General features: G+C 36.8%; 1 protein-coding gene across 8 annotated transcripts in view; it reads right to left on the bottom strand.

Annotated features, from left to right (window-relative positions):
• LOC111516640 (uncharacterized) overlaps positions 1-17,630 on the bottom strand; it is a 69,843-nt gene that overhangs the window by 24,694 nt on the left and 27,519 nt on the right. For 7 of the 8 annotated variants that reach the window (XR_012468441.1, XR_012468440.1, XM_074186672.1 and 4 more), the window contains 5 exons: positions 12,910-13,218; positions 12,685-12,858; positions 12,447-12,626; positions 5,210-5,343; positions 5,013-5,154 (listed from right to left, as the gene is read on the bottom strand). Coding sequence is in view for 6 of the 8 variants with exons in the window: in XM_074186672.1 (XP_074042773.1) it covers positions 5,013-5,154; positions 5,210-5,343; positions 12,447-12,626; positions 12,685-12,858; positions 12,910-13,218 (939 nt within the window). In the remaining 2 variants the exon portion in view is untranslated. Of the gene's footprint in view, positions 1-5,012; positions 5,155-5,209; positions 5,344-12,446; positions 12,627-12,684; positions 12,859-12,909; positions 13,219-17,630 lie in introns of those variants that run through there. The other variant, XM_074186676.1, reaches the window with a different exon arrangement.

Raw genomic sequence — 17,630 nt, 5'->3', positions numbered from 1 at the left:
ACCACCAATAATCAATAGGCAATTTTCATTCAGTCCGTGTGGCATTCTTGGCTGCATACCTAAAAGGCCAGGATTGGCAAAGAAAATACGTTTGGGCTGGATCCGGATCATTCCACTGAAAGGACTATAAAAACACTATCTACCCTTTTTTGTAATACCGTTCATTTTATGCGAAATAAAACTCAGGTTTGCAGTGGGAAACAAGTCGTTGCCATCGCCACTTTTCCAATTGTTACATCTCGTAACAGCTAAAATTATTTTGAATGTCTTTGGGAGTAATCCGGAAATATAAGATAACTGATATTTCCTATGGTGTGCCTGCATTTATATTGGTAGGTTTGGATTAATTGGTACAGGGAAATGTAACTTCATTTCCAAAATGTATTTCTGGATATCAACATTTATACAGTGTGTAACTGAATAAGTGTAAAACATTCAAGGAGGTGATTCCTCATCGAAAAAAAAAATAAAGAAACTTCATTGGAGCATCCCTTGTTAAGATACAGCTCCTTAAAGGGGGTACATAAAATTTGTATAACCATTTTTTTCACAAGCACTGAAAAAGTTACAAAATTGAAATTAACCTGACGTTTTGTACTACCAAAAAGTCACTTAGCCAGTAATTTATTTGGTTTACCCCATGGTTGTAAGGGGTGGAAAACGCAACCCCTAAAATTTATTTCCAATGTAACTTTTTGTCTTATTATTTGTTTACCATACCATTTATTTCCGATAGCCTGTTTTATTCTAAACAAATAATGTCTCTTGGGTTTTTTGGCCAAAATAAACCATTTTGCAGCAAAAATTATTTTAGGAACAACTACAGAGATACATCGTCATAAATGCGAACTGGATTTATTGTTATATATTCCTGGAGTCTCTCTGATTACTCTGCACGCATCGATGATGCGGTTTCCTAAGTCCTCTACATCGCGAACAGGATTACGATAAACCAAATGCTGTAAATGGTCCCAAATAGAGAAATCGAGAGGATTGAGATCCGGGGATCGAGCGGACCAGTTCTGTGGTCCTCCTCGACCTATCCACTGATTTGCATATGTTTCAGTTAAATGCTGACGTGCTACTTTACTAAAATGGGTAGGAGCCCCATCATGCATAAAAAACATATCCCTTCTGACGCCCAAAGGAACTTCCTCTAGCAGTACTGGATGCACTTCTCTTAAAAACTGAACGTATGCCTCACCATTCAATCGAGGAGGTAGAAAATGAGCCCCAATTAAATCATCCCCAATAACTCCGAGCCACACGTTAAGAGAAAACTGTTCTTGATGGTTAGTTTCGACAATAGCGTGAGGGTTTTGCGTGAGGGTTTTCATCAGCCCATATGTGGTAATTATGAAAATTAATAATTTTTACCCGAGAAAAACTACATTCGTCTGTGAATTATATCGTCTTCAGAAAGTCACAATTTCTTCTTATCATTTCCAGCATCCAATTGCAAAATTCAAGACGGTTCGGAAAGTCTCGCGGCAACAGTGCCTGTACTCGTTGCAGATGGTAAGGGTATAAGAGTTGTTCCTTTGAAATTTGAAATACCGTCATATGATCAACATTTAGCTAGAAAGCAATCTTTCTAGTACTGGTAGTAGGTTGTTCTTCAATCAAATTAAGTACTGCTTCTTCAAGCTGTGGTGTTCGTACTTTTCGATGGCGACCACAATCCTGCGTTCTTTTGTCGAATGAACCATATTGTCGTAATCGTTAATGAAGTCGAGCAAATATTCTATGTGAAGGATGCTGCCGTTGAGGATATATTTCAGCATATCTTCTAGACACTTCTAACTCATTCCCCTGCGACAGACCGTAAACGTAAGCCATTTCCTTATTTGTGTATGCCGTTTTAATAACAAGTGAATAAGTAAAGTAACAAATTAAGAACAGAACAACAACACACAATTAGTATTAATTTAATTTCGAAAATTCACAAACTGACTGCGTCATACCAATTCAATTGTCACTATCGCTAATAGCGACCTACTAGATAGATTCGTTTCTTATTTTCGCATTTATGACAATGTATCTCTGTAGTTGTTCCCAAAATAATTTTTTGCTGCGAACTGGTTTATTTTGGGCAAAAAATCCAAGAGACATTTTTTGTTTAGAATGAAACAGGCTATCGGAAATAAATGTTTAAATGGTAAACAAATAATAAGACAAAAAGTTACATTGGAAATAAATTTTAGCGGTTGCGTTTTCCACCCCTTACAACCATTGGGTAAACCAAATAAATTACTCGCTAAGTGTCTTTTTGGTAGTACAAAACGTCAGGTTAATTTCAACATTGTAACTGTTTTAGTGCTTGAGAAAAAAATTGTTATACAAATTTTATGTACCCCCTTTAAGGGGCTGTATCTTAACAAGGGATGCTCCAATGAAATTTCTTTATATGAAATATCCTATCTTTTTTTCGATGAGGAATCACCTCCTCAAATGTTTTACACTTATTTAGTTACACCCTGTATAGTTTTAGTTCTATCAAACTCTCGTACTCTCGCTAGTATCATATCTGACAAACACTCAAATAAATTAGGCAAGTCGACCGGATCCACAGTTGTTTCATTTGCTCCTACAACCCCGAAAAATCCTGAGATAACGAGATCCATTGCAATGTGTTAAAATAACGGTTTGGTGTTGGGATAAAGGTCCAGTAATATTTTTTAACTGTTAATATACCATATATACAAATGCTCACTACTTCTTTGAACTTACACCTCAAAGAATGTGGGTCATTTTATTTAAAATCTTATGGTGACCGTCGAGTGAAATGATGCTCAACGAATTAGGAGTTGTCCTTGAATACGTAGAAAGTGACAGAAAGACAACTAAAGTCTATCCAAATCCAAGATAGAGTAAAACAAAACAAAACCGAAGCGTGATGTTCACGTGATCGCCCAGTGTCAGATGGAAAGGGCAGCGTTCATTGGTGAATTCGCCTTCTTGGTACGAGTTCGGTACCAGCACAGGGTTGTAATCAGTCGTTTGCGTGTTTGTGTGGCGTGCGTTATAGTATATTGTTTAAAATTGTTATCCAAGATGTCCAGTACAGACACTGCTGATGACACTGTGAGCTATCCTCTGAGTCCAGCCAGGAAGCAATCCAAAAAAAGACATTTGAGTGTTGAGATGAAAGAAGTGATTTTAATGTGTTCAAGAAAGAGATGGAAGAAATTGAGACATCGACTGTCGCCGAAGTCGTATTGAAAGTTTCCGATAAAATTGGAGTGTGTTGCGCTTCAATTTACAATGTTTTACGCGAATATAAACAAAATCATACATTTTCCAAACCGAATACAAATCAGAATCGTCAAACCATTATAAAATCAATATATGATGCTGATAAACATGCAATCAGGAGGAAAGTGCATGAGTACTTTTTCAGAAATGAAATACCCACGATAGACAAAGTACTCACAGAAATAAATGAAGATGTTTTATTGCCAAGTTTTAAGCGGTCAACATTCCATAAAGAATTGAAACATTTGAATTTTGTATGGAAAAAACGAGGGCGCAATAGTTTATTATTGGATACAGGGGAAATTGTGTTATGGAGGAGAGAGTATTTGACCAAAATTAAATATTATAGGGAACAACAGAGAACAATTTATTGTATGGATGAAACCTGGGTTAATGCTGGTCATACTACCCCTAAAGTATGGGTCGATGAAACTGTGACCTCATCTAGGAGGGCCTTACTAGATGGACTATCCACCGGATTAACAAATCCATCAGGTAAACTTATATTAAGACCTGCCTCAATCTCGATATATGAAAAGTAACCCTCGTATTTGTTTCATTTACTTACATACCTCTTCATAATTACAGGTGAAGGAAAACGGCTTATTATTTGTCATATCGGCAATGATAATGGGTTTGTTGCTGAAGGGCTGTGGTGTTTCGAGTCGAAGAAAACTAGAGATTATCACGAAGAAATGAACGGTGAATCTTTCGAACAGTGGTTTTCCTAAGTTCTACCCCATCTAAAGGATAATACTGTGATTGTAATGGACAATGCACCTTATCATTCGCGACGGTTAGAGAAGATTCCGACAACGTCTTCAAAGAAGGTTGAAATACAAAATTGGCTGCGATCAAAGAATATTAGCTTTGAAGACTCAATGATAAGAGTACAGCTACTAAAAATTGTCAAGGAGCGCAAGCTTGAATACCAAAAATATATAGTCGATGAGATGACAGCAGGCCAAAACAAAATTGTCCTTCGCCTGCCTCCATACCGCTGCGAGCTCAATCCCATCGAGTTAATATGGGCGGATGTGAAGAATTTTGTAGCTCAGCATAACACCACGTTCAAATTTGCAGATCTCAAAGTACTTTTTGATGAGGCTTTGAAAAGATTCACAGCGGAGAAATGGGAGAAGTGTGTTCGGCATGTGATATCGGAAGTCGAGACAAAGATGTGGAAGCTTGATAACATAATAGAGGCACAAATCGAGTCACTGATAATTTAGATTGATGAGGATGACACTACTGATGAAGAGACAAATTGATCCAGTTGAATAATTTTGATTAATATTCCTTTTGATTTTACATAAAATAAAAATTATCAATGAAGAAATAATTACGTCTCTTTTCATATAATGCTTGAGTGTGCTGTGAAAAATCCAATGGAAATCTTTTTATATTACACATATGATCTGCATTTTTTCCGTTAAACTGCAAAACTTGTGCATTTCACTCGTTATTATAAAAAAACTTTTCCTAAGTATGATATAGCATTTGCGATCAAACAAGATGTTGGTTCTGAATACGACCCTGGCCAATTCTTGGTATTTTCAATATCGCGTGTGTAGGGCATGTCAATGTTTACATCCACTCTATCTTGGATTTGAATTTGCTTTAGTTGATATCAAAGACCACATCGAATTTATCAAAATGTTGAATGTTGCAATGTTTATTGAAAATTTCACAATCAAGAGTTAGTTACTTGAATATGTTGCTATAAAGGTTTCTTAAATGGAGTACTTGAAGCTTACCTCTGCAAAGTTTTGTATGAAAAATTCAGCTAGAACGGTTGTTTCTTCATATTTACAATAATTCAACAAACAACATAGAAGAACAGCTCCTCCTGGTTCCTCATAATCCAATTCCTGAATAATTCGCTCAATATGTTCTTCCCTTCAAATTAAAAAAAAACGTAACATTACAAATATTGTGAACATATATTTGTTACCTAATATTCTTCTGGCACTTCGTGAATAAAGCTTCATATTCAAATTCAGATGTCAGGAATATGTTATAATAGTACTTTGGCGAATAAGTCGTATTGTCTATGATGGAAGGAACCAAAAGAGATTTAAATATATGCTAAAACAAATAATTAAGTAAATAGAATTCAATTAACGACAAATATAAAAATGATTTTCGTTATTATTTGAATAGTTGAGAGATATTGGAAATGTTTTTATAAGAATAAAGTATGTTGACAGTTAAAGAGTCATCAGGAACTGAAACAAGAAAATAACTTTGATTAAAGAACAGAGGAAGCAGATAATTAGAATACCGAGACTCTAGATTATGGATTCTGATCAGACATTACTATTCCTGCGGCGGCACCTTCCTTCTATGTTCCAGACTATCAAGGTGGCAAGTGATGTTCCAGTCTCCAATCAGGCGGATGGCTCTTTTCTGGATGGAATCCATCAGCTTCAGGGTATGCTTAGGGGCGAGCTCCTCACATGAGAACAATACTCCAAAGAAGGTCTGATCTCAACTAGCAATTTTATATTTTATAGTGGTTGTGGAAACGTATCGGAAACGTAACGAAACGTAACGAAAGGCCTTACAAAATCAATATTTTGTAAGGCCTTTCACAAACACTGCAACATAGTTTTATAAACATTTCGGCAGTACTATAAAATAATTCAAATACAATTTTATAACAGTTTTTTAGTAATTCCAAGTAAGCTTTATGAAATATAACGCAGTCTAAAAGATAACGATAAAATAAAAGAGTGTTCAAAATGCTTTCTTAAAGGCGCAAGAAATAATTTTGTATTGGACACTATGAAAATATTATAGATATGTCATCAACTAAACACTAACAAATCGAAACGTTGGGGCCATTTTAATAATTTCGTTTTTGTACTCATAAAACTGTTAGAGAAATTGTTTATGCTTCAAAGATTAATATTTTAACTGCGAATGAAATTTTATTGACAAATATATAGCCTATTATAAATAAAATTTAAGCGCGTCACTCTTTTATTAAAATTTTTGGAAAAAATTATTGATTATGCAAAAATTCACTCTGTCGACGTTTTAATTTTCTAGTCGTAAATTAACTCTGTTTATTCTAAATAATATGATCATATAATATCTGTATACTTTTCATCTGTAAATATGTGTATATGTACAGTAATTCATATTTTCAACTCATCTAGGTGTTAGGAATCACACGTTAAAAGGTAAGACCTCGTTAGTCCTTAGCTCGCACAAGTTTCTCAACTTCTGAGAGTTGTCGTTCGCAGTATTCCGAATTGCTATCATTTTAAAATGGCGTCGTTCTATAAAATAATTTGGTATCAATAGCAAAAGTTTTAAAGTGTTTTAGCTTCTATGTTGCCACTATAAAACTGTTAAGAAACACTTAGTTCTAGGAGTGATGGTATTGCGGCAGATCTACAATCGTCTTCGGGTGATGACAGTTATCACCCGTGAAGGATGAAGTAATTTATTGATTTAATTTTTTTTTGGCAATTAGATTCATTTTCATTGTTTTTTTTTTTTATGAAATGAGATATAATTGATGTCTCCCCGAACGTGTATTTTGATATACCTACCCATCTGTTATCAATGAATTGTCATCTCTGCGAATTATTTTTGTATCTAAAAAGGAATAGTATTGTCATCTTCCAGTTCTATGATGAATTGCAATTTACTTTCATGATTCTGAATTGCAAACTGAAACTCCTGCTATTTTCGACCCAACACACACGCACGCCTACGCCACACGCATACAAACGCCATTCAGTATAAAAAATTTCTGTATGACAAACTACGCTGTCAAAACCGTTCAAAAGCCCGATTTTCGTCCTTCTTTTTTATCTTTCTTTTTTATATAATATCTAATGCACTGAAAAGGCAAAATAACAATGTTACGGTTATTTCAGTATGTGACGAACCAAAAATCAGACCTCGCTCAATTAACGTATGTTGGCCCAGAGAAGAGTCAAGTTAATTAATTAACGTAAAATGAACCGCGACGTCGTCCGAGCTCAATTAGCTTAATCAAGCGAAGGCCGCTATACTCTCCGACCGACGATGAAGATAAGAATTGTTGGTATTGGTGTAATAATCATAAAACCTGTCACCGCTAATTTGCCGTCGATAATTAATGGGGTCAAAATCCCGCGTTGAACAAAGGAAGTCGCGCAGCTGCGAGTTGCACGTGTTCAGATAATTGCGTCATATTCGCGCTATAAATACAGCGAAAAAGTCTCCATTAAGGCAGTCCAAGTTGATCCGTCGAAGTGAAACTATCTCCAAAAGTGAAAGTGAAATTACGCGAAATTAATAAAAGTAAAATGTAAATCAGTCCAAGTTGATCTGTCGTTGTGAAACTATCTCCGTTAATATAAGTGAAGTAACGCGAAATTAATAAAAGTAAAATGTAAATCAGTTCAGTTTGATCCATCGAAGTGAAACCATCTCTGTTAGTGAAAGCTTTCGTGAAATTAAGTAAAAATGTAATCAGTTGCAAAGTGAAGTTCCGTTGATATCAGTATAAAAGTCGAAGTGAATAAAGAAGAAATATAATTAATCCAGTGTGTCCGTCGATTTGGAAATGAACCGCTTAGAAACCACGGGAAAATAAATACATAAAAGCTGAAGAAAATCGAACAGTCTCCGGTGCAGAAGTAATGGGGAATGTTCCTCCTGACGAAAATCAAATATTTTTCATAAAAGAGGTCAAAAAAACGCATTTTAAACTTATCATTTCAACATTTTTCTTTAAAAAAATATTTAAATACTTAAAAAAGAGGAATGAAATAATGCATTCAACATTTGAAGGGATTCGTTTCTATTTCACCATTTGACAAATCTGTTACCTGTATGAGACAAACAAAGATGACATATTTCAGAGGCGTGCTGTTCTGTTTACTTATGTTCCGAGTTCCGAGACATTCTGTGACATATGACAGTTTGTGCACCTAACCTATCTTCCTCTATATAAATAAATAACAAAACAACTGTTGTTTATGTGGCTTGTGGAGGTGGTATTGAACTATAATTCATATTTTGCCTTAATTTGACACTATTGACATGATTCTTCTTCTTCTAGCATACTACTAACCTCCGATCTAGCATTCTAGGCGCTGTTGCCAATATGTGAATTAGAAACAAATCCCTTTAAAAATTAAAACCCAACATTTGAAACATCAATTTGAATACTTTTCGAAGTGAATTTGAAAAACTCATGAATTAAACTCAACTTTATTTTGTTTAAACTTGCATTTTCTGTAATAACCCAAATTGAGAAACATTCCCCATTCGAATAGGTACATCAAAGAAGTTGAAAGAAATAGTGAATTATTGTCGAACCAGGAAAACGAAACATTACATTTTGAATCTATCTCTACATGAGTATTTTCGTAGCGATAATTAAAGCGTAATAAATACAAATTCGGGAATAACATTGTCAGAAACTTAACAAAAGGTATTATCATTCCTCCTTGAGAATCCATTCGAGATGCCTGAACGTCTGTTTGTTTATCGATTGAGACCTAACATAAGAGGTTACTACTGTGTATTGCGCCTGTAGACTAATTGACTATGCTGATAATAAGTTACTAAGTTGGAATAAGGTTCCACAAGATCAACGGTCATTTGCGCCCCTGCTAATTATCAATTATATAATATGGTTCCGTTTATTAGATGGTTTATGGTTATGTTTTAAGAAGCTATTGAATATATTTGTGTCCACGATTCTTGTGTAGCATGTTTGTACCATGATTTTTATAGCGTATTACAGGGTGGTTATTAAGCTATGGCCATGTTAATTATGTTATTTATTATCTATTTACAATGATTTTGGTTATGGTTTACAGGTTGATTATTCGTTTATATCTATATTAATCGTGTTATGTGTCATTGCTATTTATGTCTTGATTTATTGGTATGCGTAAATAGGCGGTCAGAGTTCTAATACAATGATAATGTTGGTATCTGAACAATTATGTATAATATATTAGCTTAAGAGTTATAATGCCATGTCCCTTTCGTTAAAGTTTTGTATTTATACTGGGTGTCCCTGGACTTCCTCTTTTCCTCTCGGGAATGTATAGATGGGGTCAAAATATTACCAGTACTTCATATAACTTTTTTTCCTAAAAGTCTTCGTAACCAAGTTACGGGCCCTCGAAGTTACAAAATGAAAAATGTTTTTCTTTGATAACTTTTCAAGTGAATATTCAAAATCATCCAAATTTTGGTAATTGACTAAACAAATGAATTCCGTCGATGAGCTTTCATGCAGGAGTCAGTTGTTTTGCTACAAAGTCAGGAACGGACTACCCCCGATGGTCCACACCCCAAAACTTTGAAATGACAGATATTTTTCAATATTTTTCAACAAAATAAGGTTACTTGGACAATTTTATGAATAAAAGTACTCGTGTGGAAAGTCGATCGGAGCAACGAGTCTTGATAAAAATGTAGTTCTACTCGACGACATCAAACCCGCTCGTCCACCATTATTTGAAATGAATAATTATCAAAGCAGAAATAATAATGATAACGTTAATTCAACAACATTTATAACAGGAATAATACAAAGTATGCTAAAACGAAGTCGTAAACAAAAAGTACAGTACCTATATGGAAGTTTAAGTCACAATTGTGATAGCAGATATTTTTTCAAAAGAAATATCAAGTTCTGTAGATTCGTGGTGTTTTTAAACTAACAAGCTACTCTACTATGAAATATCGAATTCATTCCATATTTTGTATGTACATAATACGTGTGGAATAATCACGTTTCGTGTTGATCAGTTATCTGAATCTCATGAAACTCAACATTCGAATGTTTCAAATTCTTCTTCACAGCTAAACTGTTGAGGAGTTTCACTGATAATTATAATTTTATGGGAGAAATTCTTTAACACGAATCTAAATTTAGCTGAAAAAACGCACATCGGAAAAAATATTTACTATACTAATAAAAAGCAAACGAATGAACTACAAAAACGGCTGCACATGATCAGGTGAAAAATATCCAGGGAATAATTATGTTCCATTTCTTTCACAGATGTTGACAAAAAAACCTTTTAGAAAGTTTTGATAAAAAATGAGAAACTGGAATGCGATTTTGTTTTGTTGAATGGTGCGTTGTCATATGACTATCATTATATTGTCAATATTCTATAGGATATTTTGAATTTTTTTGATATGGCCGAACAGTTTACATTCAATGAATTTGCAGATATGCATGTATTTTATGGACGAGCATTTTGTAATGCTGCAGAAGCTCGTCGTCTGTATTCCGAGCATTTTCCCAATCGAACGGTACCGTCAAGTGAAACATTCGAGCGTGTCGATCGCAGCTTGAGGGAGACAAGTATGTAATAATTGATAATTAATTTGAGCACGTTGTTTTATTTCGATATTATTGTAGGTACAGTTTTGCCAAAACGAGGTGGCGAGGGCGCTCCTAGGACTGTACGTACCGTTGTATTGGAGGAAAATATTTTGGAAGCCGTCGCTGATGATCCTTCAATGAGCATCTATCAGAACAGTTCCATACATCCAAGTCCACTATTCATAGAATAATTAGGGAACAACTGCTCCACCCATTTCACATCCAGAAGGTACATGCCATGACACCTCAAGATTTTCCAGCACGACTGGAATATGCCAATTGGTTCATGGATAGGCAAAGAGAGGATATGACTTTCATTAATCGAGTTTTATTCACTGATGAAGCAGGTTTCAGTAGAGATGGAGTTATCAACTCTCATAATCTCCATATATGGGCCGAAGAAAATCCCCATGGGATATTGCAAACCAAACACCAACGGAAATTCAACGTGAATGTTTGGGCTGGTATCATAGGAAACCATCTTATAGGACCATTCGTTCTACAGGACCGATTGAATGGAGAACGTTATTTGGAGTTCATTCAGAACGATTTGAATGGACTTTTGGAACATGTTCCATTGCAAACACGAAGAGATATATGGTTTATGCATGATGGCGTTCCTCCTCATTTTAGTTTGATTGTGCGTGACCATCTGAACCATATTTTCCACAATAGATGGATTGGTAGAGGTGGGCCATATTCATGGCCATCGCGGTCTCCGGATTTAAATCCATTGGATTTCTTTCTGCGGGGGCATCTAGAAAGCCTTGTTTACGCTACACCTATTCACACAAGAGATGCATTGTTGAATAGAATAACATTACATTGTGAAGCCATACGAAACGACCCTGGAATGCTATTTCAAGTACAGAGAGGGTGTCTTCGCAGACTAAGAAAATGTATAGAGAGAGAAGGTGGTCATATCGAGCAGTTTCTATAGCGGATTTTTCATTTCTGTTTGCTCTTGAGGCTCTTGAGTTTCGTTAGTTAAACGTGTTTGCATTATAAAAATTCGTTATGAACATTTTACCTATCATTTCCATTTTCCTTAAAAACTAATATTTTCGAATAATGGTAGACATCTCAGGATAAATGTTGTTGAATTAACGTTATCATTATTATTTCTCCTTTGATAATTATTCATTTCAAATAATGGTGGACGAGCGGGTTTGATGTCGTCGAGTGAAACTACATTTTTATCAAGACTCGTTGCTCCGATCGACTTTCTACACGGGTACTTTTATTCATAAAATTGTCCAAGTAACCTTTATTTGTTGAAAAATATTGAAAAATATCTGCCATTTCAAAGTTTTGGGGTGTGGACCATCGGGGGTAGTCCGTTCCTGACTTTGTAGCAAAACAACTGACTCCTGCATGAAAGCTCATCGAAGGAATTCATTTGTTTAGTCAATTACCAAAATTTGGATGATTTTGAATATTCACTTGAAAAGTTATCAAAGAAAAACATTTTTCATTTTGTAACTTCGAGGGCCCGTTACTTGGTAACGAAGGATTTTAGGAAAAAAAGTTATATGAAGTACTGGTGATATTTTGACCCCATCTATACAATCCCGAGAGGAAAAGAGGAAGTCCAGGGACACCCTGTATAATAACGTTGATATGTCCTAGTTCTTGTCATATAACCTTTACATATGTATGTATATTATATAGTTTATATTTTATTTTAATCATTTACATTTCATACATTTATACTTCACATCTTATACTTTATGTTTATATTAATATTTATTTATCACATTGTGTTTGTAACAAGAATTTTATTCTTAAACAATAAACATATTATCAATCAAAAAAGCATTTTCATACTTACATCTAAAAATGCGGCAGAGGTGGCATCTTGATGCATGGCATTCCTGAAAATTATTTTCAAAACAGCTCGAGCAATATCTGTTTCTTCTTTTAGAGCCATGACACAAAACAGCTCGTGAAGAATCGGTAAAGATGGTTTCAGAGAGAATGGAGTGCAATCTTTACATATCGAATTCAATGTCTATAAAGATATACAAAAATGTAGAGTTGATCGTTTCAATAATGTTTGTAAGTCTTGCCTTCTGGACCAGCTCATTATTCATATTTTGACTGTAAGTTAGGAATCGTGACATTATCACAAGCAAATTTTGATTTCTTGGAGAATTTCCCCACTTTTCGTCTACAATTTGGTTGAAAGATAATAATAGGGCCTCAATAGTGATATTTATGAATTTTCGACTGCATTGAATTTGCTAAAATATAAAGCGTTATTTATATAACGTAAAATGTCCACATAAACTTACATTAAAAATTGTGTTGAGCAGTGGGTTACCTTTTATCAGACAGATGTTTGTTACAACCTCTATAGCTTTGTTAGCAATTATTCTATCTTCGTCAATAAAATGCAACACAATATTTCGAAGAACACACGAAAAAAGCACCTCCACTTTTTCCAGGGAAAAACTAGGAAGATTTCGAATGCATGCCAGCAACAGATTCATTACATTTACTAAATATTTCTTGTGGTTTCTTGACTGGGAATACAAACCCATTCTTCGGAGTAGTTCTTTATAATACTGAACTTTGAGTAAATTCATGATAACAGCTGCTTCCTGAAATATATTTTCAATTCAGAATAGTGACATTTGTTAATTTGAAAGTGAAAATTATGGTGGAAACTGACAGAAAGTAACAATAATGTGTTCAAAACCTCAATAAGCCTTGTGTTTTGCAGATTGCATTGGAGTTTTTCATAAGATGAAGATTTTCAATATTTTATAAGTTTGTTTAGGAGTTGTTACTCTAAAGAGGAAACCGTATCAAACACCCTACCAAAAACCAGTATTCAGGTAAGGTAGGAGACTTGTTAGCTCAGTGAAGACGGACGTTCCCAATTTCTCAAGTGGCTGAATAAGTACAACTTAATTCGTTGAAATGAAAGTAGGCATACATATTATCTGACACAGCAACAAACGAAAACCAGTGAACAACTAACTTTTTTTTAATAATGACAATTTTAAACATTTTCACTGCAACACCAGGAATTCTCCCCAAACTGTCTCTATCTTCTATCAGAATATTCACTGTCTTAGAAACAAAGTTTTTGCTATTGAATATCTTCTGAACCTCAACACTTTAATAAAGTTAGTCTGCCTCACAGAACATTGGCTGAAACAAATGATAGGTATTGATTATTATAATTTTTCATACTTCAGTACTTTTGTAGAAATAACAAAAAATGGAGGGTCTTGTATTTACATACCTAATGATATCAATGCCATTATTTAATAATATTAAATACTCAAGTGAACAGATTTGTGAAGTCTCAGCATGTTATGTGAAACATCTAAACCTGATTTTAATAAATGTATATAGGACTCCTGGTTATAAAAAGCTGAATCAGTTCCTATTTTTGATAAATAAAATATTAGAAATTGCAGATAATTTTAATAATAATGTATACATTTACTTGGTAGCCGATTTCAATGTACATTTTAATGACATTGTAACGAATTAAAGAATCAACTGTCCCAATCAAATTTATTTTTAACAATATTTCACTATCACAACTAATTCATATACAATACTTAGTAACTAACGCTTAATTTATCTTCACAGTTAAATTTCTTTCTTTAAACGCACGATTCACTTTCTAAGTACAGACTGACTCCCCCTATGGACGAAAAGCAGGGCTTATATACCGCTAACGAGCTTTCTGAATTTATCTAGAGGTTTCTGCACTCGCCTAGTATTTTCCCAGCTAGTCAGACCGTTTCTATCGCGGTGATGTCATGCGTTTGGTGTCTGAGATAACGGTCAGGGCCGACTTCAGATTCATTACATTGCCCCATTCTTAAAGAGGTTTCGTCCCGAAATGTCATCCTTGGCGTGTGTCGATACCTGCAGGACTCCCTATATCTGCACTGTGAAGTTCGATGGAAGTAACACTCCACAGTCTTCATGCTCGGTCGTGGAAGATGGTTACCGCACACCAAAATCTGGATGCCGCTGGATCTGAAGATCGTTTCCAACATGCTTCTCACAATTCTGCAATCCAGCCTGTCGAGCCCAGAGGCTAATTTCGGGATTGCCAAGTCCACGAGATTCTGGTCGAGCATCGCCTCTTTCAGTCTAGTAAGACTCCTCCAGACATCTTCATAGGACGGTTTGTCTCGAGAATGCTTTTTGGTCACCAAGTAGAAAATTGTTTCTCTGATCCTTCTTCAACTGTAGCACTCCTCCGACTTCAGGATTCTGTTCTCGTAATGTCTGAAGCTGACCGAATTTCTTGTTGAATACCACAGCGATACCCTTGAACCTTGAAAAGGTCTCGTGGATCTTCTCGAGTTACCCCATGTACGACCTTCTGTCCGTTCGAGTATAAGGACATGAATTGCTGGAACGTCATTTCATCCTCTGATGGTTTGAGGGCGCGAACTTGGTCGTGATTTCCAGCACAAGAAGCCGGTCTACTGAAATGGACGACCCTAGGCTTTCCTCGAGGTGACTTATGGATTCGGTAGACGAGGTCATTAATCTTTTTCATGATTTTGTACGGACCTTCCCACGAGTTCCGCAACTTCGGTGATAAACAACGGCGTCGCTTAGGGTTGTACAGCCAAACTAGGTCACCGGTTTCGAATTCTCCAGCGTCCATGTCGTCCATTCTCTGCCGAAGCTTGCTGATATAGTCTTCCCCCGCAGTGTTTTGTTCTGGCGGCGTCCCAAATTTCAGGTCGCAAGGAAGCCGCAGCTCTCGGCTCATTATAATACTGGCAGGGGTTTGGCAGGTTGACGGTAAGCCAGCAGAAACAAGTGGAGGTATTGGTCCCAGCCTCTTTGATGGTCAGAGATTACCTTGGACAAGTGGCGGTTTATAGTCTTATTCATTCGTTCCACCATTCCATCGGACTGTGGATGTAAGGCTGTGGTTCTGGTCTTTCGAATGTACAATAGTTTACATATTTCTTGGAACAAAATTTCTGCCCTGGTCCGAATGCAGCTCCAATGGGACACCGAATCGACATATCCATTCCTTTACCAGGACGTCAGCGACGGTAAAGGCCTCCTGGTTGGGCAGGGCATAGGCTTCTGCCCACTTGCTGAAGTAGTCCGTGCTACCAGGATTCATTTGTTCCAACGGTCGGACTCTGGGAACGGGCCGGCGATGTCGATTCTCTCGAAAGGACTACCCACGTTATACTGGCGCATTGGAGCTTTCGGTGGTATCCTAGGTCCGTTACTGGCAGCGCATGCAGCACACTTTCTGCACCAGTCCATGACGCCGGCTTGACAATTAACCCAGTAAAACCGTTGTCTTACTTTCTGGAGAGTCTTCGTTACTCCCAGATGTCCTCCAGTGACTCCATCATGGATTTCTTTGAGCACCTCCCGTCGTCTGCTCCTGGGTACCACTGTCTGGCGCCTTTCTTCTGCACCGTCTTCAGACTCCAACACCCGCTTCAGAACCCCGTTTTCCAAGGTAAGGGAGTTCCATTGTGCCCAGTAGAACTTAACCGCTGGCGAATAACCTGCTACGATGGTCTTCGATTACTTTTTTTCCATCCGATGACTAAACCAAGATCTGGGTATTTCTCTTGGTCGTCCTTGATCTTAGTATCCTCCCAGTTGTCGTCCACAGCTCTACTTCTACAAATAACTGCTTCCTTCTCTTCTGCTCGTCGGCAATGTGAACAGTCATCGGGGCATGGTCTCCGTGACAGGGCATCTGCTTTTTTTTTAAGGGGCCTTGCTGGATACAGGCTGACGATTGCCTTTTCTCATGGAACCTCTTCAGTTTTCTTGATTTGGTGTTGGTTTTTTGAATGCTTGGACATTTGCTACGCACATGCCCAATTTTCCCACGGTTCCAGCATCTTATTTGTTTTCTTTCAGACAAAACTCCTTTTATCACCTTTCTAATAGCGGCCTCAATATCAGCAGAACCCTGTCCATCTTCCTCCATAGTTTGAACTTTGCTCTGGCCCTTACAGGATTGTTTTATAGCCTCAAACTCCCGAGCTCTTGCCAGTGCATCCACAAGATGTTTGGAACGAGCTAGCGCGAAGTCCATCCAAGACTGCCTGAACTGCTAACCGCTCCATTACATTTTCGGGTGTAGCAGGATATGCCTGACGGACCAATCCAGCTATGTCGGCTTGAAACTCCTGTAAGGATTCTCCTGATTTCTGGCAGCGGTTCTTCCGCTGTGAATGATAAACGTGCTCTAAGTGGGCCTGTCCATACCGCAGCTCAAGATGCTTTATGAGTTGGTCATAGTCTTCCTGTTCTTGGGCCATGAGGGTTTGCAGAATATTCGTTGCTTCTCCACGCAACGCCAATGTTAATGCTACCGCCTTTTCTCCTGCATTCCATCCATTCGCTCTGGCCGCAGCTTCAAATTGTCGGCGATAATTTGCCCAAGGAGTTTTTCCGTCGAACTGGGGCGGCTTCATAGAGAGTTTTCCTGGTTCAGGACTGAGTTTGACATCTTTCAGTTCCGGAATTGAGTTTTCAGAAACCCTTTCTCTGGGGTGGCAGAATTACCGATTTGGTTTTGCAACTTGCTAATTGTTTCCTATATCTCACTGATTTCTGCCTGAATTCCGCCTTCGATTTCCTCTACTTCTCTGTTCATTTCCTTCCTGATTTTATCTATTTCTGTCTCGATGGTTCCTATCCTCTCTTCGAGTAGGCTCGCCGCACTACAAAGCTCTTTCTTCAAGCCTTCTGGAAGTTCTTCCTTCAAGCTATTCGAATTCTCTAGAAATTTATCTTCCAAACTTTTTTCATTTTCCAGAAGCTTCTCTACAAGGCTTACCGAATTTTGTTGAAGTCCATCGAGTTTGCTCATTATTGAACTCAAATCACCCTCAAGACTTCGAATAAATATGTTTCGGAATCTTCTCCTGATTCAATCAAGTTATCCCACAATCTCTTCTGGAGTACTGATTTCTTCCCGGAAGAATCTAGCTCTCTCTCCTCCAATTCTTGCTTCAATTCGGCGACTTTCAAGTCCACTAGG

The sequence above is a fragment of the Leptinotarsa decemlineata genome, unplaced genomic scaffold, assembly GCF_025532065.1.
Source record: "Leptinotarsa decemlineata unplaced genomic scaffold, Ldec_3_MD MMD2_P_RNA_scaffold_4, whole genome shotgun sequence".
NCBI classification, from domain to species: domain Eukaryota; kingdom Metazoa; phylum Arthropoda; class Insecta; order Coleoptera; family Chrysomelidae; genus Leptinotarsa; species Leptinotarsa decemlineata.
The sequence above is the reverse complement of the archived record's forward strand: the minus strand, read 5'-3'. Positions and strand labels throughout refer to the sequence as shown.